The 26,479-nt window shown below is 40.8% G+C and overlaps 1 protein-coding gene across 2 annotated transcripts in view; it reads left to right on the forward strand.

The window, feature by feature from the left end:
* Positions 1-2,157: 2,157 nt before the first annotated feature.
* The window catches only part of CTTN (cortactin), a 36,788-nt gene continuing 12,466 nt past the window's right edge, over positions 2,158-26,479 (forward strand). The window contains exons 1-10 of one of the 2 annotated variants that reach the window (XM_074955232.1): positions 2,158-2,505; positions 8,608-8,691; positions 10,317-10,390; positions 12,800-12,929; positions 18,277-18,387; positions 19,107-19,161; positions 20,144-20,254; positions 21,211-21,321; positions 22,000-22,110; positions 25,401-25,456. In XM_074955232.1, the coding sequence (XP_074811333.1) occupies positions 8,608-8,691; positions 10,317-10,390; positions 12,800-12,929; positions 18,277-18,387; positions 19,107-19,161; positions 20,144-20,254; positions 21,211-21,321; positions 22,000-22,110; positions 25,401-25,456 (843 nt within the window). In that variant the 5' untranslated portion in view covers positions 2,158-2,505. Of the gene's footprint in view, positions 2,506-8,595; positions 8,692-10,316; positions 10,391-12,799; positions 12,930-18,276; positions 18,388-19,106; positions 19,162-20,143; positions 20,255-21,210; positions 21,322-21,999; positions 22,111-25,400; positions 25,457-26,479 lie in introns of those variants that run through there. The other variant, XM_074955231.1, reaches the window with a different exon arrangement.

The raw sequence follows: 26,479 nt of genomic DNA on the forward strand, positions 1-26,479 counted from the left end.
ACCAAAGCAGACTGTGAAGAACTTCAAAAAGATCTCACAAAACTAAGTGATTGGGGATGAATGGCAAATGAAATTTAATGTGGATAAATGTAAAGCAATGCACATTGGAAAAAATAACCCCAATTATACATACAATATGATGGGGGCTAATTTAGCTACAACTAATCAGGAGAAAGATCTTGGAGTCATTGTGGATAGTTCTCTGAAGATGACCACGCAGCGTGCAGCGGTAGTCAAAAAAGCAAACGGGATGTTAGGAATCATTAAAAAAGGGATAGATAATAAGACAGAGAATATCTTCTTGCCCTTATATAAATCTATGGTATGCCCACATCTTGAATACTGCGTACAGATATGGTCCCCTTATCTCAAAAAAGATATACTGGCATTAGAAAAGGTTCAGAAAAGGGCAACTAAAATGATTAGGGGTTTGGGTCCCATAGGAGGAGAGATTAAAGAGGCTAGGACTTTTCAGCTTGAAAAAGAGGAGACTAAGGGGGGCTATGACAGAGGTATATAAAATCATGAGTGGTGTGGAGAAAGTGAATAAGGAAAAGTTATTTACTTGTTCCCATTATACAAGAATTATATACATTATATAGGGGGCCACCAAATGAAATTAATGGGCAGTAGGTTTAAAACAAATAAAAGGAAGTTCTTCACACAGTGCACAGTCAACCAGTGGAACTCCTTGCCTGAGGAGGTTGTGAAGGTTAGGAATATAACGGGGTTTAAAAGAGAACTGGATAAATTCATGGAGGCTAAGTCCATTAATGGCTATTAGCCAGGATAGGTAAGGAATGGTGGCCCTAGCCTGTGTCAGAGGGTGGAGATGGATGGCAGGAGAAAAATCATTACCTGTTTGGTTCACTCCCTCTGGGGCACCTGGCATTGGCCACTGTCGGTAGACAAGAATCATAGAATATCAGGGTTGGAAGGGCCCTTAGGAGGTCATCTAGTCCAACCCCCTGCTCAAAGCAGGACCAGTCCCCAACTAAATCATCCCAGGCAGGACTTTGTCAAGCCTTACCTTGACCTCCAGGATACTGGGCTGGATGGAAGTCCATGGAAAGCACTTCAAATAACCTTTTTTTTTTTTTCCACCCATGTAATTGAAATTCATTTTCAAATATTGTATTGATAGATTCATGTAGCACTCAGATTTGCAAGTCTAGTTCATTTGGAAAGAGAGACTTTTCTCTTTCCTCTTTATTATTTGGCAGGAGGGATGTGTTTTACATTAGAAATTCACTTCCTGTCTGCCTCCTGTTTTTTTCTGAGACTATGAACTATAGCATGACTACATAACCACATCAAGCAAGTAAAATCACCATATCAATTGAGGTTGAGCAATTTTTACTCAGACTTTAAACCAGTAGCATTTATTTAATTCAAATGGCCAATTGACCTGTCGGGGAAGGGAGACGGAAGAGGGGATTTTAATTGAAGTGCTTGTTGAATCTTTATTAAAGAGATGAAAAGCCATATACATCAGAGCTCTCCAACAAGTCCTTCCACAAAATCAGGAAGGACAGGATGTGACGTTTGAAAGTACTAAAGTACCTACCGTCCTCCCCAAAAACTAACCCACCTTCTCTCCAGGGAAGAAGCAAAAAAAAAAAAAAAAAGTCTGTCAATCCGTTATTTTCCAGTACCGGTCCTCTATAAAGCAAGGTTTAAAATTGGAATAAAGTGTTTTTAATGAGACATTTAGATTATCCATATTTAATGCCCCTTATTCAAATTATAACATCCCTACCTCAAGGTAACTTTTTGATTTCATTGGGTCCTTTGTTCGGTTAAATTCACGCTAACCAATATTGTTGCAATGGGATGGGGGCGATACTCTGTAGAGTTATCACGTTTTATCCTTTGGCAAAGAAGTCCCCACTTTTTGCTTATTTTATTGTATTTTATAGCCGTTTAATAGGCATCTCGATGTTCGTGTTTTCCGTAGGTCTCATCGCCACAGTATGTATCTAAGCGCTCCCCCGGAATTTGCAATCCTTCGAGACTGGTACTTTCATGTGGCTCATTCAGGTTCTCCCAGTTTGACAAGCCTGACTCGTTGAAATAAGCAATAAAAATAATGTTGAAATGAGCTCCGCAGAGCAGCAGCAGGAAGGCGCAGCACCAGAGAACTGCGTAATGGGCTCTGGAAAGCTGCCGGAGGTGCAGAGAGAGTGGGAAGCGCAATGGAGACGGTGGGTTTCCCGGAGTGCGGTCTAGGGAGCAGCTCCGAGCCCAGAAGGAATGATTCTGGCGCAGACAAAGGGATCCGGGAAGCTGCCGGGCGGCAAGCCGACAGGGGCACTCGGGTAGCGCGGCTCGGGCCGCAGGCGGAACCCCAGCAGCCCTGGAGCTTGTGCCGCCATACCCCCCCTCCTGACGTGCGATGGAAGAACAGGAAATGGGAGTCTGGGAGAAACGGAAATTGCAACAGCAGCCGAGCTAGGAAGCAGCAGCTGCAGAAGCTGTGCAGTCGGGAAGTGAGCTGGGAACAAAGTAAGTGGCATGGGCGCAATCCCCTGGGCAAAAAGCTGGGGATGAGGAGGAGACATTTGCTTTTCCGTATTCTCCCCTTTCCCCCGGGGGATGCTGCGGCCGCCTTCATCTCTGTGCCATTTGTTTTGCTCTTCAAAGCGGTGGGTGTCAAAAGGAAGTCAGGCCACCCACCCCCTCTTTTTTTTGGGGGGGGGGGACGACAACCGATCCGGGGTTGGTTCACTACGTCTCTCCCTTTTAGCCCCAGTAAAGCTAGCGGGAGCTAGTCTTGGGCTTGCCCTGGCTTGAGTGGGGGGCGGGGCTGGGCGACTGTGGCTGCTGAAGGTGGTGGGGTTAGAGGAGGCTGCGCCCGAACTGTACTTTCTCTTACGGGTTAACCCGCCGCCCCCCAGCTGAGCACCACGTTTTGATGACGGAGCTGCGGCTCTGTGCCGCGGTCTGAGCGGGGGAGGCTTAGGGCGGGGGCAGGATACTGGCTGCCCCAGAGGGGTGTTAATGACTTGGTCTGCAGCACTCCCCCCTGATACGCACTGTGCAGCTACATGACTAACTTTCTTTGTTTTCTCTCTCCCCCCCTTATCCCGTCCTCCTGAACTGTGGCTGTTTAACCACAGCCTTCAGCTAGTCCCCCCCTCTCCCTGGGACATGCGAGTGAGTGTGTGTGTGTAAGGAGAGTGATCACTTTGGATAGGCTATTACCAGCAGGAGAGTGAGTTTGTGTGTGTGGTTTTTGGAGGGGGGTGAGGGGGTGAGAGAACCTGGATTTCTGCAGGAAATGGCCCACCTTGATTATCATACACATTGTGAAGAGAGTGGTCACTTTGGATGGGCTATTACCAGCAGGAGAGTGAGTTTGTGTGTGGGGTGTGGGTGGGGGGGGCGGAGGGTGAGAAAACCTGGATTTGTGCTGGAAATGGCCCAACTTGATGATCACTTTAGATAAGCTATTACCAGCAGGAGAGTGGGGTGGGAGGAGGTATTGTTTCATGGTCTCTGTGTATATATAATGTCTTCTGCAGCTTCCACAGTATGTATCCGATGCAGTGAGCTGTAGCTCACGAAAGCTCATGCTCAAATAAATTGGTTAGTCTCTAAGGTGCCACAAGTACTCCTTTTCTTTCATCCCCTACTGAATCTGTGATTAAATGCAGATGGGTGTGACTGATTCCAGGGCCTACAGCAGCTGTCTCTGTATAAGACTTCAGGAGGGAACGGAGTGTCTTTCTGTAATCAGACAGATGAGGAACAAAGCATCATTAGGCGCAGCTGACTCCTAATTCGTTTGCCTTTGGAAGGAGTCACTGTCATCTGGGAAAAAAGAAAAGGAGGACTTGTGGCACCTTAGAGACTAACAAATTTACGGCTGCTACTCTGAAACCTGTCATCTGGGATTAATTTTAAGTCTGGTTTTTAACATGGCCTCTGGTGATGAAAGATTCTTCATTTGTCTCACTCACAGGTTATTTCTGTGTGTGACAACCTCATTCGTTCAAACTGTCAAAGCTTGATAGCCCTGCAGGCCTGACAGTCTTTCAATGTCTATCTGGGGTAGAAAACTGGTTATATCCTGAATGAGACAGTAAATAGTTAGTGCAATACACTTCTTTTTCAATGGCTTTCTTGGTGCTTTCCAGTAGGACTTCCACAATTGGGTACTGTGATGGATTTGGAGCTACTCAGTAATATTCATAGGTATTGTATGTTGATCTTGTTATTGGGATGCTTACCGTGTGACTATATTGGGTTAACTCAGTAAAGAGCTGTCTGAAAAAATAGGTAGGTAGGTAGAATACTGAATGAAGGTAGGCACTTCTCAGCAAACAGAAGGGACAGTGCCAAAACTGCTAGCTTTGATTATTTTTGCCTCCTCCAACCTACAAAACTGGTTTTGACCAGATGGATTGGGAACACCGATTAGAACAAAGAAGCTCTGACAGGATTGAAAAGGGTCCCTTTCTCAAGAGAGGTCCAGTAGTTAAACTGTTCAGGGGAACCAGACCAAGACACACAACTGCCCCTGGCTGTGTCTGGAGACTTTATGCCTTTCTAGGTTCCAGGAGGGTGTTAAGTTGGATTTGCATCTATTGCCATTTTAAAATCCCATTTTTCTTCTAATGCTTTGGTTTGTTTTGAAGAAAGCTGTGTGATCACTGGTCACAGGCTTCCAAAGGTGCCTGCACTCAGTTGGGCCTGCAGGTTAATAATGGTGGATACACAGGCCTCAGTTCCCAGAGAGGTGTGGGAGAATTGCAAAATTCCTCTTGAGACAGGCAAAGGCAGGAGGCCTAACATCTGAATGGGTACACTCTGAGAGATCACAAAGGGAAAAGAGGTGCAGTTAGCCCTTTCATTTTGACAGGTACCCATCCATTATTTTGACTCCAACAAGCACCTCTAGATATAGCATTGCTGACCGAGTTAATTGACTGGCACCTCCCTCTTGTTCAGGGAACCTGTTCTTAGCCCGTTGAGGAATTCAAGCTCCCTTCTCCCACTACTTCCAAATATGCTCTGTGGAAAACTCTGTGGCTGGTGATTCGTCAACATAATAAAGGACAGAAATGGCCTGATAAATCAAAAGCATATATTTAGTCTCTGTGTGTTTTGAACTGCAGTTCCCTTTTTCCAGAAATTTGACCATATGAGTCAGTGACTCCTGGATACAGTATGGATCATGTTTCTCTGTAGTCTAGTTGGAAAGAGATCTGCCAGAGCAGCAATTACTGAGGAAACCTATTATGGTGGGGCTGCAAATTATGCCTAGTAGAAAATGTATCTGATTTTAATTATTATTGCTATATCTTTATAGTTACCCTAACAGAACTCTGGTTGGGGGACAGAGGGGGGAGAGGATGGACATTTGTTATAGTATAGTCTCGGACCAGGATTTTTTAAAATACTGTTTATAAAAAGTCCTTCAGCTTCCAGTCTTTCTTGATTACCACTTTTAACAAGGTTGAGGAGGAAACAAATACATTCAGAGTTAGGCTTGAATATTGCTAAACTCAGAATTGATATTATCTTGTAACTTGTAGGCTGCAGTGCAAACACTGAACAGCCATGTAATTCACAAAAGCCAGTTTATTTGTTGGGGAGCTGCCTAAGATAGCCAATGAGAAATGCTGACCAGAGGGGTCGGTGCTAAGCCCCACACTTCTCACAGAGATAAGTACCTAAGTCCAGGCTGCAGGGAGGGGCCTACATGACAATCCACGAATGGATACCACCACCTGGAGTCAGATGGCTTAGGTGCCTAAGGTGTTTCTTGTGGAGAATGAGTTAGGCACCTGCCTCTCTTCCAGCAAAATGGCTTGAGGAGGAAGTGGTGTGGTGCTGATCTTTTAATTTTTAGCCTAGTGATTAGAGCACTCATCTTGGATGTTGGAGATCCAGGTTCATTTCCTGTCCTCCCTTCCCCCCAGAGAGGAGGAGAGAATTTGAACCAGGGGCTCCCTCTGTTCTGTTGAAGCAGTTCCACTGTGGATAAATAATGAAAGAGTGGTTGGAGCGTGGGATTTGGATCCAGAGTCTCCCACCTCCCAGGTGAGCACCCTAACCACTGGACTACAGTGTTACTTGTATTCTTTCTCTCTAACTCAATGAGAACAATCATCATGAGAGACTGAGGGACCCCTACATAGTTCAGTGGCTAGCACATGTTCCTGAGAGGTAGGAGACCCCTGTTCAAATACTTTCTCCTGCTCTGTTAGCAAAAGGAGAATTGAACCTGGGTCTCCCACATCCCAGGGGAGTGCTCTAACCACTGGACTAAAAGTTATAAGGTCCTACTCAATTTTGAATGGGATCAAATCTGGCAGGCTCCCTCTGGACACACCTGTTGTAGTGGGCCCTTGCACACAGCTTAGGTGGCCTGTCTTCCCCGGTTCATGAATTGCCCTAGGGGTTAGGTGGAAGATAGGTGACCAGATACCTAGAGGTTGTATACTACTGCCTGAGGCAGAAGTATAGGCATCAAGTAAGTTTAGGTGCCTATACAGTTCGGTGGGAGTTTTGTGGATTGCATGGACGTAGGTGCTTGAGTCTGGGGTTTAGGCACCAAAATACTTTTTTGGATCCCTCCCTAGGTGACTGACAGAAATGGAAGAATAGTGTAATCGCATGTAAAAGCACATACTTGGAACATTTATGTATATATTAAAATATATATATATATATAGCTGGCACTGCAGAAGCCCTCCTGTCGACAGAGCACTGTTTACACTTGGGGTTAGGTCAATGTAACTGCATCACTCAGGGGTGTAGGAAAATCCAACATAAATTTGTAGTATAGACCAAGCCTCAGTCTTTCTAGCAGAACAGAAGCAATTATGTTCCCTGTCCTAAGGCACTTACAATCAAACAACATCAGACAGTGCAGTCCAACAGAAACACCAAGTGGAGGTTCAGTGTTAAAATGGTTGAGACTCAAAAATGTGTGTGGCTAAAAGAGTTGTTCTGAATGAAGACTGGCAGATTTTAGAGGGGAGGGAATTTCTGGTATATGGGGTGGCATGGAAAAAGGCACAAAGTTGAATGGGAGAATATACTAAAGATAAGGGCATAAATGCAGAAAACCTAGTTTTTAAATTAAAAAACTTGAAAATATTGAATTTTAGAGAGTGAGTGGTTTAACTAATGTTTTGTCCTTAATTTTTATAGAAACTGGAGATGGGGAGGTATATAAGGTTAGCATGCCTTTTTGTCTTCTCTGCTCCTATTCTTTTTAAGGCCTCCCTAGAGATTACTCCATAGTTTTCTACCTCAGGGCTGGTCTATATTTACAGTGCTGCAATGGTGCAGCTGCACCACTGTCCTTCTTAGTGAAGATACTAACTATGCCTAGATACTGCACCTATGTCTAGAGCCCTGCATGGATACACGAATGTGTATCCACATCCGATCCACAGATATCCACAGATAATTTTTGCGGATATCCGCATCCATGGATTTGCAGGGCTCTATGCTGGGGTCCAGGCTGAGGCTCCAAGGCGTCCTCCCTACAGGAGCCCGGTTGGGGAGAGCCTCGTGGGCAGCTGTGGGGCACCCACACAAAGTCGCAGACACTCCACGTGCCCTCAGCCGGGCGGGGAACCTTGGGGGCAGGGACACGGCTGGGGCTGCTCTCATCGTGGGCAGGTGGAGGGTCTGCCACAGCTTCCTGGCTGGGCTCCATGCTTGTCCGGCAGGGGGGAGTGGGCAGACCTGTGGAGTTGCCCAGGGCAGGTAGCGGCTCCCCACAGCTGCCCGCCCAACTCTTACCGTGGTCAGGCTGCGGTTCCGAGCCGTTCCCCATCCCTGGCCGGAGCCGAGTTGGGGAGCGCCGCGCGGGCAGCTGTGGGGAGCTGCGGCGGACTTAGGGGGATTTTTTCCTTCTGCTTTATACTGAAACATTATGCAAACAGAGTAATAATATGTGTACATATTTTTAATCAATGAATATCTTTAAAAATGTAGTATGTGTACTATTATTGCCTGAAAGTGGACAAATGCCTTCTAAATCAAAATGGTATTCAAACATTTTAAATTGTTCAGATTGTTTTCATAATACTTGATATCTGAATCTCATTAATGTAAAACATGAAAGGAACCTACAGAATATAGCATTTAGCAATTGCTGTGCTCATCATTACTAAAGGCTAGAAAAAATATTACTTTTAAGACATAAGTACACATATAGTATCTGAGTGTTAATAGCTTTTTGTGAAACAAACTTTAATGAGAAGACCCATTTGAACAGAGCTCATCAATGGTTTATCACATGTTACTAATAAATGAAGTAAGCCCACACATTTTGACTCTTACCAGAAGAAACTTCCTCATTCTCTTTGAAAGAATTCCAGGTATTATTTCTGGCCTTTTTTTAATGCCAATAGAAAAACCACAGGGAGCTATCAGTCTGGTTTGCAAATGCAACTGGACAACTGATACTATTAGTAACCACATCTGCTGTAACTGCCAATATTACGAATGTTGTTTAGTTAAATAATTTACTTCTCTAGTATATTCGAAATATTGGACTAGTCCTTAATCAACCCAGTCATAATGTGAAATGAATTTAAATGTAACTCCAGTGTGACAGTACTTCATTTGATGGTGTTTCAGATGTGGAAGGCTACTGCAGGTCATGCCATTTCAGTCAACCAGAGTGATGGAGCTGATGACTGGGAGACAGATCCTGATTTTGAGGTACACTAACTCCTCGCTTAACGTTGTAGTTATGTTCCTGAAAAATGTGACTTTAAGCAAAACGATGTTAAGCGAATCCAATTTCCCCATAAGAATTAATGTAAAGGGAGGAGGGAGGGTTTAGGTTCCAGGGAAAAAAATTTCACCAGACAAAAGACTATATTATATATATGTATACACAGTATAAGTTTTAAACAAACAATTTAATACTGTACACAGCAATGATGATTGTGACGCTTGGTTAGGGTAACCAGATGTCCCGATTTTTAGTTCTTTGTCCCACGGCCTGATATTGGGGCTTTGGCCACTCCGGCTGCTTTTTTTTATTTTTTTTGGTTCGGCAACTCGGCTCCGGCCGCTTTTTTTTTTCTTTTTCTTTTTTTTTTTGCTTCCCCCATGTGTCCTGATATTTTGTCCATTTCATCTGGTCACCCTAAGCTTGGTTGAGATGGTGAAGTCAGAGGATGGAAGAGGATGGGATATTTCTTACAGGGAATGCCTTACTGGTAAATGATGAACTAGCACTTGGCTGAGCCCTCAAGGGTTAACACATTGTTGTTAATGTAGCCTCATACTCTACAAGGCAGCACAGATGGAGGGAGGGGAGACAGCATGGCAGACAGAGACACACACCCTGTGTGAGAGAGAGAGGGAGAGATGCACATTGCCCCTTTAAGTACATTCCCTTTTAAACTAGATCAGGAAGTTGAGACAGCAGCTGCTGCTTACAAGCTCCCTGTCCTGAGCCCTGTCATTCCGCCCTGCTCTATGGAGATGGGGTAAGCAGGGTGCAGGAGCAGGGGGGGAACATTAGCGCCCCCCCCCACCCCAGCAAGCAGGAGACTCCAGGGAGCAGCTCCAAGGCAGAGGGCAGGAGCAGCACATGACAGTATGGGGAGGGAGGTTGCGGAAGTTGATAGCCTGTTGATAGCCTGCTGGGCGGCTGCCACACAGGGAACTTAGGGGAGCAGGGAGCTGACAGGGAGGCTGCCAGTCCACCCTGGTTCCAAGCCCCCACCAGCTAGCTCCAGCAGGCTGCTTTTTCTGCAAGCAGTGGACAAAGCAGGCGGCTGCCAAACAACGTTATAAGGGAGCATTGCACAACTTTAAACAAGCATGCTCTCTAATTGATCAGCAGCAAAACAGTGTTAACCAGGACAACTTTAAGTGAGGAGTTACTGTATGGTTCTCAAACTTTATTATTTAAGCACTAACGATGCTATATGATGAAGATAGTTCCTGCTCTAAAGAGCTATATCTAAGCAAGATATGAAGAGTAGATGGGAAATATTTGGCAGCCTGTACGAGAAAATAAGTAGTATCCTTTTGTGTGCGTGTGATTGATTAAATTGCTTTATTTAGGTGGGCATTGAAGGAAAAAGAGAAGGGTTTAAATGAAGACTTTGTAATGATTTTGAACTAGGAGTGTGTTCTATTCATTGGCGATGACAGAAAAGACAGGGAGGTGGTTGTAGTAGAAACAGGTGAATGCGGCAATGAGGTTGTTAACTAATCTATCTTGTTTCAGTGGCATGAGAGAACCTTAAGGCCTTCAAAGTGCTGAAACTCTGAAATCTTGGGTTAAAGTCTAATAGTTTTTAACTTATTTTACATGTCTTTGACAGAATGATGTGAGTGAGAAAGAACAGCGCTGGGGTGCTAAAACTGTGCAAGGATCTGGACATCAAGAACACATCAAGTAAACTAGCTCTTCTTGATTCCTTTGTGACTGTTAATGTAGGCAATTTTTGATAAGTTCAGATCCTTAGTAACTTACATCCTGATGGATAAAATACAAGAGGCTCTCTATAGAGCATTGGTTACACAAATCCTTTCCAAAGTTGCTAGTCCTTTATGGCTCCCAGCATCTCTAGTTGTAAAATAAGATAAGAATTGATGTTATAGTGTTTTCTTCACTGGAAACATGATTCTTCTTGCCTCCTTTGTGACTGCAGGCACCTAAAAAGTCTTGCTTTCTGGCTACAGGTTGTACAATTGCTCTTTGTAATATTCACAATTACACACTGGTGCTCAGCTGTGCTCAGGTGAAAAGATGTATATCACCATATGGCATGGACATTTTTGGGGCAGGTGGTACACATAGCTCCATTTCCTGGGGATAGGTTTAGGCCCTATATTCCTAGAACTGGCTTAAAAAATTGTCAGCCTAACTTCTAAAAATTCTGGCTTGCCAAAATATATTGTAACAATATTTTAGCCTCTATCTGAAAGGAAAATGCATGTGTCACAATGGACCATCAGCTCACGAGCTTGTTTAAATGGTAAGGTGCCTTTACAACCAAATTCTCAATCTCGTACTTCTTAACAAGGCATGCCTGAAATTTTAGTCTCAAAACTGACTTCTGCTTTTGAAAGCTAAAGAGTGTTCTAGCTCTTCCTTCTATCTTACATATTCATAGGGCACTAGTCACTGCAGTATGTAGGTGCCCATTGTTTGCTGAAGGAGTAAAAGGTCACAAATGCTGAAAATAGGGAATTATTTTTAATAGTTAAATGGCCTACTTTGAGCAGAAAACATCTGCTCAATGTGCAGCAGTAGTGAAAAAAGCTAACAATGTTTGGAACCATTAGGAAAGGGATAGATCGTAAGACAGAAAATATCATAATGCCACTATATAAATACATGCTATGCCCACACGTTGAATGCTGCATACAGTTCTGGTTGCCTCTTCTCAAAAAACTGGAATTGGAAAAGGTACAGAGAAGGACAACAAAAGTGGGGTATGGAACAGCTTCCATGTGAGGAGAGAATAAAAAGACTGGGACCATTCAGCTTGGAAAAGAGATGACTAAGGAGGGGACAGTATGACAGGGGTCTCTACAATCATGACTGGTGTGGAGAAAGTGAATAAGGAAGTGTTGTTTACCCCTTCACATAACACAAGAATCAGAGGTCACTCAATTAAATTAATAGGCAACAGGTTTAAGAGAAACAAAAGGAAATACACCTTCATAAAATGCACAGTCAGCTTGGGGAACTCATTGCTGGGATGTTGTGAAGGCCAGAACTATAACTATTAGCTAAGATGATAAGCGATGCAACCTCATGGTCTGGGTATCCTAAGCCTCTAACTGACTAAAGCCGGGAGTGGACAACAGGGGATGGATCACTTGATAATTGCCCTGTTCTGTTCATTCCCTTTGAAGCATCTGGCACTGGCCACTGTTGGAAGACTGGATACAGGGCTAGATGGACTGTTGGTCTGACCCAGTACAGCAATTCTTGTGTACTTTAGGGATCAGTTTTACTCTCTGGAGTACATTGCTGATATTTACAGGCTAAATACAGCAATTATGCTTTAGGCAGCTTTAAACTCATGTGAGAAGTGTCAAGCACAGATCATTGGTTTTCCCTCTACATCCAGCCTCTTTTCCTATTTCCAGAGAGAGAGCTTGGCGGAGGGGAAAGGAAATCAACCTATTTTCAGTTCCTCCTTGTTTTATATTAGAGTAATGTCCAAAAGCCTCAACTGGGATTAGGACCCCATTGCAGTAGGTATTGTACAAATGCACTGGAAGAGATGGTCCCTGCCATGAAAAGCTTACAGTCTTTTTTTTCCCCTTCTCCTCCCACACAAAAAAAAAACCCCCACTAGGGGAGAACTAACAAGAAAGGAGGGGGAAGGGAGGAGGGGAAGAGAGAATGCTACAGTGATGAGGGTCATATAAATACCTAGATAGGGTAAACAAAAAAAAAATCATATTTGGTAACTAGGTAATCAACTTTTCAGGATTAATATCAAATAGCAAACTACTCTTCCCTGTTATAGCCCCAATGCAGGATGGTAGATCTTAAAATGAAGGGTTCTGGATTTTTTGGTTTTTAAAAACAGATTTCACAATGAAATGAATGTCAGAGTTCTTAAAACCAGACTTGAAGTGCTTGGTGTACTGAAGGGTTAAAAAAAAAAAAAATTAAATACATATTGTACACTTACCAGCATTTATCTTCTAATCCTAAAGTTAAGATCAGGTTTTTGGGTGCAAAATTAGCACATCAAGTAGAAAGTCTTGTCTCTGAGGAAGTCTTAACGTTAACCATGTCTATAAAATTTATTATATAACTACCAGATTCTCTGTTTTAAAGCATTCACCAACTGAGAGAGAATGTGTTCCAAGAACACCAGAGCCTCAAGGAGAAAGAGCTTGAAACAGGACCAAAAGCTTCCCGTGGCTATGGAGGGAAGTTTGGTGTGGAACAAGACCGTATGGATAAAGTAAGTGTAAAATGTCTTCTCAGGAGATGTATTGCGGATGGGTCTGATAATGCAAGCCTTACTCACCTAAGTAAATGCCATTGTAGTCAGTGGGATGGGATTATTTTTGTGAATTATATAAAAGTTTTGCTGATTTAATTATATCAGTACAGTAAAAGTTGCAAACTCCCTAGTGTATATGCAGTTATAGCTGTATAAAAGTGTTCATACTGCTATAGATTATTCCAGTTTGGGAATCAAAATAACTTATGGCAGTATAAACCATCTTTATTCTGGTATAACTGTGTCTGCTCTAGGGCTTTTGCTGATGTAACTGTCAGCAAAATTATCACTCCACTAACGCTAGTTATACTTGTAAAACCTTTCTGTAGATCTAGGCTCTGTGTGATCAGGTCCTGTGTCTCATTTTACTCAAGGGAGTTAATGGGTCATCTGTGAATGACAAAGGGAAGCCTTTTTGAGAACTGATGCATTGGTGTTCCACACCTCTTCCTGGTCTTGTGATTTTTAGACCTGGTCTGCTTGCTCGTGTCATGTGCTCATTAGTAAGGCTAAGATTTAGTCATGGGTAATTTTAGTAAAAATCATGGACAGGTCACAGGCAATAAACAAAAATTCATAGCCCTGTGGTCTTTCTCCTCCTGTAAATGTGTAGGTTTCTAAAGATACACTTCTAATTTAAGAAAGCACCTAGATATGAATAAATCCATTTTCTATTTCATTTGCTGCATCAATTCTTTGTGTACTTGAGACTGCCTAAGAATGAATGAATAAATATATGTATTTATATTTTCTTGAATTAGAAGCTAGCGCTCACTTCAAAAAAGTATGAAAAAATGAGCAGCGAGAAATAACCCAGATAGCCAGAAAATGGCTTTGTATTTTAGGCAGATTGCAACTATCATCTTTGAAATATAAACTATTGAGTCAATGTTTAAAACCACTGTCAACATCAGTGCAAAGTATAAATACTAATGATCCTTAGGTTTTTTTTAAAATAACTGCGTGCTTACTGATGGTATTCTCAGTAAAAGATGCTGACTAGAAGTTGTTCTAGTTGCTCATCTGCCCCCATTAGTTATCCAACTTGTAATATCATTGCAGCACAATGCTGTACTATAAGAAAATTAGAGCTAAAATATTGAGGCCTAAATAAGATTACATTTTAGTTTCTTGCTTAATTAACTTTGTGGGTACCTAGCAAGATGGCTTCCAAGATACTCCATTACCTGTTAATCATATCCAACAGATTTTGGTTTGTTTGTAGGCAGGGCCCTATTGTTTCACAGAAATTTGCTATATAACCCTCTGTACCCTTAAAACAGGCTAAGAGAATTATTGGATTAAGTTATTAAGTCTACCTTGTGGACTCCAAGCTCTCTCATGCTGGCTACTTATGCCTCCCCTCATCCATTTAGGATTCTAACTGAATCCATTAAATAAACAAATGCTAAGACTGCTTCTAAGTGGATGGGGTGGAGGGGAACAGAGTTAATAACAAATATTGCAGATAGTGCTGTATTTGTAACACTTAACTTTCCGTAAAAGAACAAAATTTTAACTGTCTGGATGTCTGCCCCATCAGTACTCATGATGGTACAAACAGATCTTTAAAATGATACCACAATAGCATACAATTATTTATCCTTTAAAAGATCAGTCCTTTCCTTTCCAAGAGCATCTACCTAGCTCTTCACTGCAGGCGAAATCTTGTTTCCTTTTAACTCAATGGGAGCTTAACCATTGACTTCAGTGGGCCAGGATTTTGCCCTGAAGTCTGTGTCATAAGTTTGATGTGTACCTAACTGATCACTTGCATAACTGCATGGGTCAGAGCTCCAGGATTAATTAAAATCTACCAGAGTACTGCTTCACCACCGGTTTCCAGGGGAGCTAGATTTTTTTTAAATCAATCTTTTGAATATTTTAAATATACAGAGATACATCTTTGAGTACTTGACACTTGGTGTTTAGTTATGAAATAGGAAGAGACGCTTTCCATTCTGATTTGGTGCCATGGAAAAAGATAAAACAGATAGTGTACAGATTTAATTAGTTGAATTTGATAAAGCAGGAAGAAAAACATCTAGCTAAACATACAGTTTAAGACTTTCAAAACAGTGCAGTGGGATTTAGCCACCGATCTTCCACAAAGTTATTGAAAGATGTGTGAATAAATTATCTGTACTGCTTTGAACATTTTTTTCCATCCCCTTAAAAAAATCATTAATGTCACTGAAAACTGGCCACCACACGTTATCAACAAGCTACATGAAAGAGACATACTGGGTTGGTCAGAATTATAAAGAAGTATCTAACCTACATATAAATCAGAGTTGACATGCAGAATTTGGCAACATCTTTATTATATTCAGATTCATAATTTCCACATTTTGTAAGTGGACAATTGCTTCAGAATATTATGTTCAGCAAAGCTTCACCTCTCTGTTTTGAGAATATAATTCTTTGCAGCTGGAGGTATTTTGAAAACTCACCTTTTGCTTAGCTAGCCAAGGCTTCTGGTGACCTTGTGCTCATTTAAAAAAAGAGTCCAGTTTTATGTTTTATGCCAGTACTGAACTGCTCATTTCACAAGGATTTCAACTTGGGACACTCCTATTAGTGGCTCTCTGAATCAGCAGCAAACTTCCCAAAGCAAGGCTGATTGCAAAATGCAGTCTATTGGATTCTGGTATGGGCTGTGCATGTCTCATTTTTGTATTGTATTTATCAGTCATCTTGACTCATGGAAGCAACTTGGGTAAGTGTTAAGAAATGTATATGTGTTTCAGTGATAACATGTTCCCATACAATTTTCAGGCCAGTTGCCCGAACGCTTCTCTGGACAGAGTAGATGGTAGAAGTTTGAGCCCAGGTGACTCATTTAATAAGATATTCGAGAATTCCAGTATGGAACTACACCTAACATCTTCCTATTGAATGTCTTGTGTCAGGGATGGTCAGCTGAATTTAAAATTCCAGTGTACTCCATATATGTCTGCCAGAAATATTAAAGCAATACTGTATTCTACAGAGAAAGATGCTGATTTGGGAATCAAGGTTTTTAGTCTTCTTTGCGTATCCCAGTAGGCTGAGAATGAAAAATAAGCATTCCTCAATGGCCAAATGTTCAGTGCAGATTGTTCTCAAAACCATCAAAAACTAAAGCACAAGTATTATATAGCCGCCAGGGTTCTGCTGATATAAGGTTATGTTCACTTGAATCAAAACCAATTCTCTACCTCCCCCCACTCATCTACAGATCCATGGGTACAGAGGGGCCTGATGCAGCGGAACCATTGCCATTCCACTGCATTGGACAATATGCTGTGAGCCAGAGCTAGAGATCTATGCCACAGAACTCAGCTCCTCAATCTTTGGCAGAGCCATGTGCAGCAGACTTTTCATTCGTGGAGAGGAGTTGTGGAAGGGCTGTGGCAGCAGCCCTTAGATTGGACTAATAATTGCAGAGCCCTCTCACTCAGCATAGGCACACTTGTCACGTTTTCCAGTGTCTGACCAAATTATTCAGTTTGGACACAGAGTGCAGAGTTTGGGGGTTATACTAGTGCTATATTAGTGCAAATTTGAAGCTTTATCAGTAGCTAGAGTAAGATGCACTTTCTAGTGTGTAATTTCATACCATCTTGTCTTATTTGAAGATTACTCCCGGCTCCTTTGTAATTCAGTGTGACATAATTGTACTTTAAGATGTTATGCCTGGCTCATGTTCCAGTGACTGATTGGAACAGAAGGGAGGGGAAAAAAAAACATTAAGCTGTGAAATGGTCATGAAACCAGGCTTTGGAAAAGCTGTTGACTGATAAGAGATGTAATGTGCTTTGTACTGTCACTTGCCATTTTATACTGTATAACAGTGATAACTTGAAAAGCAAATGGTGGGGAAGTGGTAAGAGTCATCTCTTTATTCTGATATAGACTTTGGGAAAGAGAATGTCTAGCAGCTTCCTGTCACATACTTAACTGAAATATTCATGGAAACGATAGCCCTAGCAGGAAGGTGTTTACAGCCATAACTCTAGCTTTCTGTACCATAAAACAGAAATGTGCCAATGATCATGGGAACCAACTTCAATTATATTAGTTTTAATGTTTACTCCAGTAATCAAATACCTTTCAACAATTAGCTGCCTACTTTTCTACTGCAATGGAAATTATTTTGATTTTACTTCAGTGATCACCATTAGTCTTTTAGCAGATATCTGTTCTCTGTTTGAATTTGTCTCCTTGCAAAGACAGGAATTTGTGATAACTGTGTGTTGTTTGTAAATAGAGTCGGATTACTTTTCTCTCTCTCTGGTTTAAAAAATTCCTTGCCAAAGTGTAATGAAGTGATTGTGGAATAAAGTGAAATAAGCATAGTGTTCCTAGAAACACATTTTGTTGTTCAAGTTGCATGGGGCTCAAATAGTAAACTAGTGATCTGAGGCAGCTAATGACATTTGACTAGAATTAACATAGTATATGAGAGAGTACATTTTCTATCTGCGTAACTTTTGGATCAATGGATGGTGTTATCTTCCAGAACTGTCATTCCTGTTTTCCTAAATTAATGATTATTTCTTTTAGGCTATGAGAATTCTTGTTTTTTGTTTTTGTTTTTTTTAATTTAATACCACATCATAGCTTATATTAGAATAATTTTCTTTCTATCCAATGATTAATTTAATGTCTGGTGGATGTGAATGCTGCATTCAGTCTAGGCACCCTTTGATGTTAGCCTTTTGCTTTAAACTTGCAGAATTCTACTAAGTTTCTTTTGTCCAAGAAGTATCTTGTGTTTAAGTTTGTAGTGATGATTTTTCTACTGTGTATGGTCGATAGCTGCATACACCATTATCACTCCTTGTATTTTATTGGAAGTGAGGGCTCCCTTGGATCATGGCAATAGGATTTGATTCAATATCTTTCCTTTTACCACCTCTGTAGTTTATAAATTTAATTTATAAATCCTGAGTAAAAAAACACACACACACCAAGTATATAGTCAGTGCTGCCAGACTCTTTCCTGGGATTTTGATCACTTTCTTTCCTAAGACTATATTGACAACTTGATGACACAATCCTACAGATTCTTATTCCTATGAGAAATCTTTACGTGGGTATTTTGCAGAATTGGACCCTTAACATGCATGGCTTTCACTGTGCAACTGCTACTAATGCTGACAAGTTGACAAGTTGCATGTCTAAAGAGCCACATAAATTATAAAGAGGCCTCTAGGTGGTGCCTAGTCTCAAACCTTTTGTTTTCAGACTTACTAAGTGTAGTGTGTTACCATTTTTGTTAGATGCAGTAATCCATTTTTGGATTTCTAACTTCTTTCAGTCAGCTGTTGGCCATGAATATCAATCTAAGCTTTCTAAACACTGCTCCCAAGTGGACTCAGTAAGAGGTTTTGGAGGCAAGTTTGGAGTACAAATGGATAGAGTTGACCAGGTAAGTAATTTCCTACAGTACTGCAGTTACTTACAGCAGTTGCGTTCATCAGTTTATATAAGGTATTGGTTTTATCACGCTAAAAACTGCTACTGCTAGGTGTAAACATCGCTGTCCCTCATTTTTAGCACTGCACTCTGTGCATATCAGTAAATTGGCTTTGGTTATTATGGATATTAATACTTTCTTAAGAAGCAAAAATTCTTCCCCCACAATTAAGTTGGAGGATGGCCCGATTTGAAAGAAAAGATTAAAAACTTGCCAGTTAGCCAAGCTACATAAGTTTATGTGAACGGAAAGATGAACCCCAAGTAGTGAAGGAATTTAGCATGGTTTGGGGTGCCTAGCAAACTGAACCACTAGGCTATCAAAGTGGGGAAACTTTCCAAGACTGGTACAATAACCTCCCACTGAAAGTGGTGGAAGCTCCATTGTACTGAATCACTAAACCTGACAAGACCCTAATGTACTTCAGGGAACAATCTGCTTTGGCAGTGGCTGAGAAAGATAGCTTAATGGATCTGTTCTTCTCTAATGTTTTGAGGATTTTGGCCCAGAAATCTAAACAGACACTTATGCTCCAGAACCAAGAGGCTTAGAGCATCACTAAGCTCTGATTTCTTTTATGCTGAGTATTTTTCTGTTGAAGCAGACTATTGGGCTACTAATGTCGGACTTTTTTTTTAGAAATGCTTATAACTGTATTATTTCTCCTACAGTCTGCTGTGGGTTTTGAATACCAGGGGAAAACAGAGAAGCATGCCTCTCAAAAAGGTAACGTGTTGAGGTGAATGTGTGTATGTAAATAAATAACTTTTATCAATATTAGCTCCTTGTTGTAAGACTGTACTACAATAGCTTGTATATGAAACTGTTGAGGAAACACTGTTTGTAAGGTGCCTAGCACAATGGGGCCTCAACCTGCATTGTCAGCTATCCAGTTATTCTGTGTCCAAAATGATTTACTACTCTCTTGTAGTAAGTGGACTCAAAAACTACTCGATTGGCCTTAACAAAATGAAATACTCTGTTTGTCTTCAAGGGTCTTGTCCTTTGTTCCCCACCCCCAAAATATTTTAGACTGGGCTCCCTGGAGAGGCCACTGCTCCCTAGATTTCAGCCACCTGTCCCTGGTGAAGATAAACCCCCAGGGGCAGCTTTAACTTATGCCAGTTCCCACAAGGACTATATGCTAGTGGAGAATGGGCCATAGCAGAGCCTTGCTATTCTGTGCCCCTTCCTTCTCCTTGTAGTGATGATCTTCACCCCAAGCCCTCTCCTGCCTACATGACAGGAAGTGGAGGGGTAAGATCATACTAATGTTTAAAAAAATGCTAGAAATCAAAATAAGAGTATAGGCTTGCATTTAATCTCTTGCTGGTGGGGAGGGGATTTTAATATGGTTAATATTAATGGAATAAATGGTTCCTGTGTTTTGGACAACTATCAGTGAAAAGGCATACTAAACCCTAGCAGAACCCATGAATGGTTCCACTAGCTTAATTTAAACACACAATTACCTTAGGCAGAAGTTTTAACAGCATCCAGATTTACAAATAGGGAACACTGACACATACATGTGACATCATGAGCCATAATACTATGCTAAATTCTGCTTGTTGTGTTTGTACATTTTATTTTGTGGGCTAGTAGCTATTTTGAAACTGAGATATTATGCTGGATTTCTGCATTGCAACATTGACAACGACACATGGTGAGTTCATTTGTTTGATTGTGCTTTGTTCTCTGGACTCAGATTACTCAAGTGGTTTTGGTGGTAAATATGGAGTGCAGGCCGACAGAGTAGACAAGAGTGCGGTGGGCTTCGATTACCAGGGTAAAACAGAGAAGCATGAATCTCAGAAAGGTTAGTCAACATACATGTTTTTGTTCTGTTTTTGATATGATGCGGGTGCATTTACCAGGAACGGTCTTGTAAACTATTTCATTTTGGTAAATATTGATAGATTTTTTTGTATCGTTATGTACACTAGATAAGTCATAAAGGTTACTGAAAACTTTTTCTTCTTGAAGGAGAACTTTAAACCATATACTTTAGTTTAACTAACACAAGGCGAGGTCAAGTTTCAATTACATTGTAACCAGAGCTGATCAACAACCTTTTTGCAAAAAAACCCCAAACTTCTGGGAACTTTGAAATTTTTTGACCAATCTAATATTAAGCCCTTAAATGCTCAAACACAGCCGTGAGGTATTTCTAACAAAATCACCTGATAGTTAAAATGTAAATTTTACTAATATGAAGGTAACACTTAGGGATTTCTAGAGTTAATATAGTGCTGTTATAGCTGGTAAAAAAAAAAAAAAAAAAAAAAAAAAAAGTTTGTTTGTTTAAAAAAATTTTTTGAAATTTTTCAGCAAACAAAGGGACACCTATTTTTCTCAAAATCTTCCCATTTTCTGACCAGTGCTAAATAATGTATTTGCATCACATTATCACGTGAAGTAATAAAAAAGGCAACCATACTGCTCTTGATGTATCCTTAGAATTCCATTGTAATTTCACTGTTTCAATGCCTAGTTACAACTGAACTCTTTGAAAGATTAAAGTTACTCACATCGTTCAGTGCTTTGGCTAGCTTTTACACTGCTGTTTTGTTTTCTCCTGCTTAAGGGGAAAATGTTAGGTGATACGTTCTGAAGAATTTAAGACTTAATATCCTGGATCTAGATTAGCCAGGGAGGTCAGTATTCTTCTAATACATAATTTAAAACAAGTGGCTATGGTTAAAGCAGTCTTGTCTTTATAGTGTCTTGTTACTGTACATTTGTAAATAAAACTGTGTTTACTCCTGTCTCCAGATTATTCCAGAGGCTTTGGTGGTAAATATGGAGTTGACAAGGACAAAGTGGACAAAAGTGCAGTTGGCTTTGAATATCAAGGCAAAACAGAGAAACACGAATCACAGAAAGGTTTTTATTAAACTTTATTAAATAAAAGTTTGCATGGGTTGAGTCTAACACTCTTAAGTAAGGGTGAGAATTTCAAAGCTGGGAGGTCTACTGGTAAAATATCAGCATTCTTGCCAGTGAGACTTTTTTTAAACTAGAAAGTATGTAATTGCAAAATCCGTCCCCAATCTTGCAATCTGATCCATATGGGAGGACTTTGATATGCATGTGGAGTTTCACAGATGTCAATAGGACACGATGGTCTTCAGATGCAGATCAGATTGCATGACTGGGACCTTTGTAACTAATAAACAGCAATAATAATGATATCTGGATAAAGAACCATATCATAATATGTTTTTTGGTAGTGTAGAGATGGTGTGCTGCATGCATCAGAATTGTCCTTCTCTTACCTGCCATGTAGCTATTCTGTGAATGCTGAGACACTTACTACAGGGTAAATCAGAGTATAGTGTGGGTGGGCTATTCTGCACTTTCTGACTTACATTAGTTTTTCGGATAGCTGTTTCCCCCATTCCCCATTAGAGATGACTTGGCAGGGGAAAATGGACCATGAAAATAATTCAGTACCATTAATGAAATACTAGGGGATAAAGTCCCATCTATAATATCACTATTTTGTTCAAAATGTTATCTGTAACAATCACACTAATGGCTTGTGGAATTTTATGTACATAGATTATGTGAAAGGATTTGGAGGCAAGTTTGGTGTACAGACAGACAGACAGGACAAATGTGCACTTGGTTGGGATCATCAGGAGAAAGTGCAACTGCACGAATCCCAGAAAGGTATATTTGAGTTAAGCTTCTTAACTACACTATTAACACACTTCTGGTTCATGTTACAGTTTATTTTCTCTGCAGCTCTGGTAAAACTGTTTCATAGTAACATGGTAGTTGCTTCTCCATGTTTGAAATGTTACTGTGTTGCAGTTGGTGGAATGTCTTTACAACCCTTTAACAAATCATGACTGGTATTGAGTGCCACTGAAAATATTGACTCAGAGTGCTGGGAGATACGTTGAAATAGCCTTATGAATCTGCACTTTAGCGTGGATTCTTGATTTTTTTTTCAGTGAAATTCTGGAAGCCAGCCTGTCAGAATTGACTCCTATCTTATGTAAACTGCCAGTTCATATTCATGGACAAATCCTGCTCACTGTACTCAAACTATTTTCCTCTTCCTTGCCCTGTCTCCCCTCCCACACCTCCAGGAGGTAGAAACTCAGCATCAGTGATTCTGACCTCTTCCTTCTCATCCAGATTTTCATGGCCTCCATGAAAATGGGAAGGTCTGCAGCCATAGTCTTTTCCACAGTGGATCAGTCTGTGCTGCCCCCACGCTGAAAGGAGATCTCATCTTTTCCCTTTGCCACTTCCTGTGGTATTTCCTGTGAGAAGGGATGATCTGTGCCCTCATCTTAGCACCTTACATCAAAATGGCTGTGCCAGAACAGCTATCAATGGATGGAACAGTTCTGAACACAGATTTTTTTTTTTCCCCTGCAGAGCAGTAGCAAGAATATTCCTTATTTCTGACGGTGCCAAATAGGAATAACTTTAGGATTTTTTTCCTCCTGATCTGTATTCCTTTCAAAGCAGGGCTATAAAGTACAAATGGTGATGGTATCCATGAAATAAACTTAATTTGCTCCTAAATGTTGTCCTACTCACATATTATATTTTTCTTTTGAGTACCTATGAATACACACACAATCTGATCATGAACATATTTTAATATCCGAGTGCATGTTTACAGTATAAGCAGTTGTGCAGAGAAGTGTTGTCTGCAGTATTGGAAGAGCTGCAAAATACAGCTAAGAACATGGAATTGTCTCTCTTATATTCCTGTTAATATTAAGTGGAGCTGGCCTCTTCCTAATCCCAAGTGGAATTGTTCACATTCTGAATATACACTTAAAAATGAGTGTTCAGATTCTTCTAAAAGTACTCCTGATTCATCAGAATTGCTGCTGATGGTTATGTTTTTTTATTGTTTCTAACTAAACTTATCTGTTCCTTTTCCCCCTCCCTTATTACATATGGCTTTTTCAGATTATAAGAGTGGTTTTGGAGGGAAATTCCATGTTCAAACAGAGAGGCAGGACCCATCTGCTGTGGGGTTTGAATACAAGGAGAAACTAGTGAAGCATGAGTCTCAACAAGGCACAGTCTCCAGTTGTAATTTTCCTAGTGCAGTTGCTTCTAACACAGACTTAAATAGTCATGTAAAAAGACTGATGTTTGCCATAAGTAATCTAAAGAAGACATTCTCTTAAATTTCTATCCCCATGTGATCTAGCTACATCAGGCTATTTCCTTAAAATGAGATGTTAAACATGATCTCATAACAAGCCTATGTTAAGGATATGGGTTCATAAAATTCCAAATGCTGCAGCTAATAAAATAGAAACAGATTTCCAATATTTAGTTCATGGCTCTACACCAGCTTAAAAGTCCAAATGTAACCCTTTGCCTTAGTTGAAATACACATCTACCCCAATATAACACGAATTTGGATATAACGCGGCAAAGCAGCGCTCTGGGGGGCGGGGCTGCGCGCTCCGGCAGATCAGCGTGTCAGCATGTCTACCGACACGCTGCTCTGAGCGGTGTGTTAAGGGTGCCAGGCCGGGGCCAAGGGGTTGAATAAGGGGCAGAGGGTCTTTGGGGGGCAGTCGGGGGGTTGGGTAGGGGTGGGGTCCAGGGGTGATTAGGGACAGGGGCATCTCGGGAGGGGGCAGTCAGGGGACAAGGAGCAGGCGGGCTTAGATAGGGGGTGGGGTGGTTAGGGACAGGGGGGTCTCTAGAGGGGGCAGTCGGGGGACAAGGAGCGGGGGGGTTGGATGGGTCAGGGGTTCTGAGGGGTCAGTCAGGGGGCGGGAAGTGACTATTAATTAGGGAAATGCTCAAGGCCAAAGCAAGTTCGATATAACACGGTTTCACCTATAACACAGTAAGATTTTTTGGCTCCCGAGGACCGCGTTCTATCGGGGTAGAGGTGTAGTAGTAAAGTATAGCATGTTATAAAGCTGCCTTTGTTCATTGTGAGATAATTCAGGTAAGAACTACAAGTTCTATTTTCTGCTGACATCTTAAAAGAGAAGCCTGATAGTGTACAGTCTTTTGGAAACCCTAAATCAGAATAGTATAATTGCAATTTATAAAGGTGGTTAATAAAGCCATGCATTTATTCTGATTGACAATACACACTAAAGAGGAAGATAGCTTGCCTGCTATTTCTAACAGCAGCCAATATTTTACGTACTGTCGTGATCTAGTTCCGAACATTTGAAGTCTAGGATAGCTTTAGGAGGAGTTCAAATATACACACACAGTCACTGATTAGTGGACCCTATATTTTGGGAATGGGAGCAAAGGAAGAAGTTGTAAGTCAGTTTTCCGAGGCACAGACCTTCGAGCACTCTTCATTTACATGGTAACTGTTCATTTTTAAAATAAGGCAAAAGGGAACTACATGACACATTCCCATTGCAGATACATGGAACACCTGTCTTAATTTTGCATGAACCTTGGATCAATACTGAAATAGCAGAAAACATGAATTTGGCAGCTGTGTGTCTTTACATGATCAATTCAATGAATGCCATGCAAATAAAAAGTATTTAAGTGACACTTGTGCCCTGACAAGTGTTACTGCAAACTTGATAGCACACTACTCTGAACAAAGGAAAATAACTTGGGTAATATGACCTATACTACAGGAAATAACAGTTAGTACTGTGAAAGACTGTGCTCTAGAAGTGGTGCATTGTGAGGGGCCATCCCGTATTTTTGCTTGCTTCCTGTCAACATGGCAATTATTAGCTTAACTTTCACTAAAAGAATGTGAAAAACATGAACATAGCTCACGACATCTTTCTTGCGTGCTGGTATATGAAGAGGCTTCTGTAGACAGATATGTTTATATATATTCTGATTTGCATCAAAAACAAGTTGCATTTTCTTTGGAATTCTGCATGTAGCTACTTTTTGAAATGGCCATTTGCATTTAACAGACCTTAAACAAAGGAAAAGATTAAACCTGCCTACTGTGACCTCTTTATCCTGTTTTTTAGATTATTCAAAAGGGTTTGGTGGAAAGTATGGAGTACAAAAGGATCGAATGGATAAGGTAAATTGTTTGAAATGATCATGAATTCAGTAGTCTGGCTATTGGTTTAAAATTCCACCATTATTAGTGAGGCTGCATTTGTAGTGCTCTGATCTCTATACTTGTATCCTGCTTAGGGAATTCTCCTCTCCAATTCTTTATGGTATATAGCTTTCATCTGAGGATCTCAAAGCATTTTACAAAGGTGATTATTGGTGATTATTGTGATTTTACAAAGGCCATTATATACAGGGGGGAAATTAAAACACAGGGCTTAAGTGATAGCGAAATTCCCACTCAGAGAGGAGCAGAATTAAGAAATATAACCCTGAAATCTAGCTGGCCAGTCTTCTCTTCTAACCTCCAGACAGTACCTCATCTTACACCTTGTGAATGTCCTGTCAACTAATTAAAAATAGTTGCCTCTGTGTTTACCTCATTTGTCCATTTATAATTTAAAGGGATGTTGCTATGTTTCATCATCCTGCTGCAGTAAGTAGCACACCGAACTGTTTGAATAGTCATTTACCCACTCCACAAACTAAAAGTAGCTCTGTCTAATACACCCCGGATAGAATTTCATCAGAACCCACAATTCTAACTTTAGTCTTTTATGTAAACTTTCAAAAATACTGCTTTATTTCACAAGTTTAAAAGATGAAGGTCTGTATACAGACCTGCTTACCACACTAAATAAACCTATCTGTTAACTTACAGAAGTATCAAAGCTTCAAACTCTTCTACTTTATCAGTGTATTGTCTTACCCATGATTCCAAACATCAGGAAATCTTTAACTGAGGGAACTCTTTAATTTATTTAGTTATTTTTATTGCTTGATTTAAACACCTATCTCAAAACTACCTCTCTGTTTAGGGTTTGCTTTTAGTTATTTTTTATGTTTTAGGCTGGATGTTTTATCTTGGTAGAAACCCTTCTGTTATACAGACTGAAAGATTATTTTGTATTCAGAACAACAAGCATTCAGCAAATTTCCCTGTCTCCTACTCTTATGACTCATCAATATATAAATGAGATTAATCAGT

Source organism: Natator depressus, chromosome 6 (genome assembly GCF_965152275.1).
Source record: "Natator depressus isolate rNatDep1 chromosome 6, rNatDep2.hap1, whole genome shotgun sequence".
Lineage (NCBI taxonomy): Eukaryota > Metazoa > Chordata > Testudines > Cheloniidae > Natator > Natator depressus.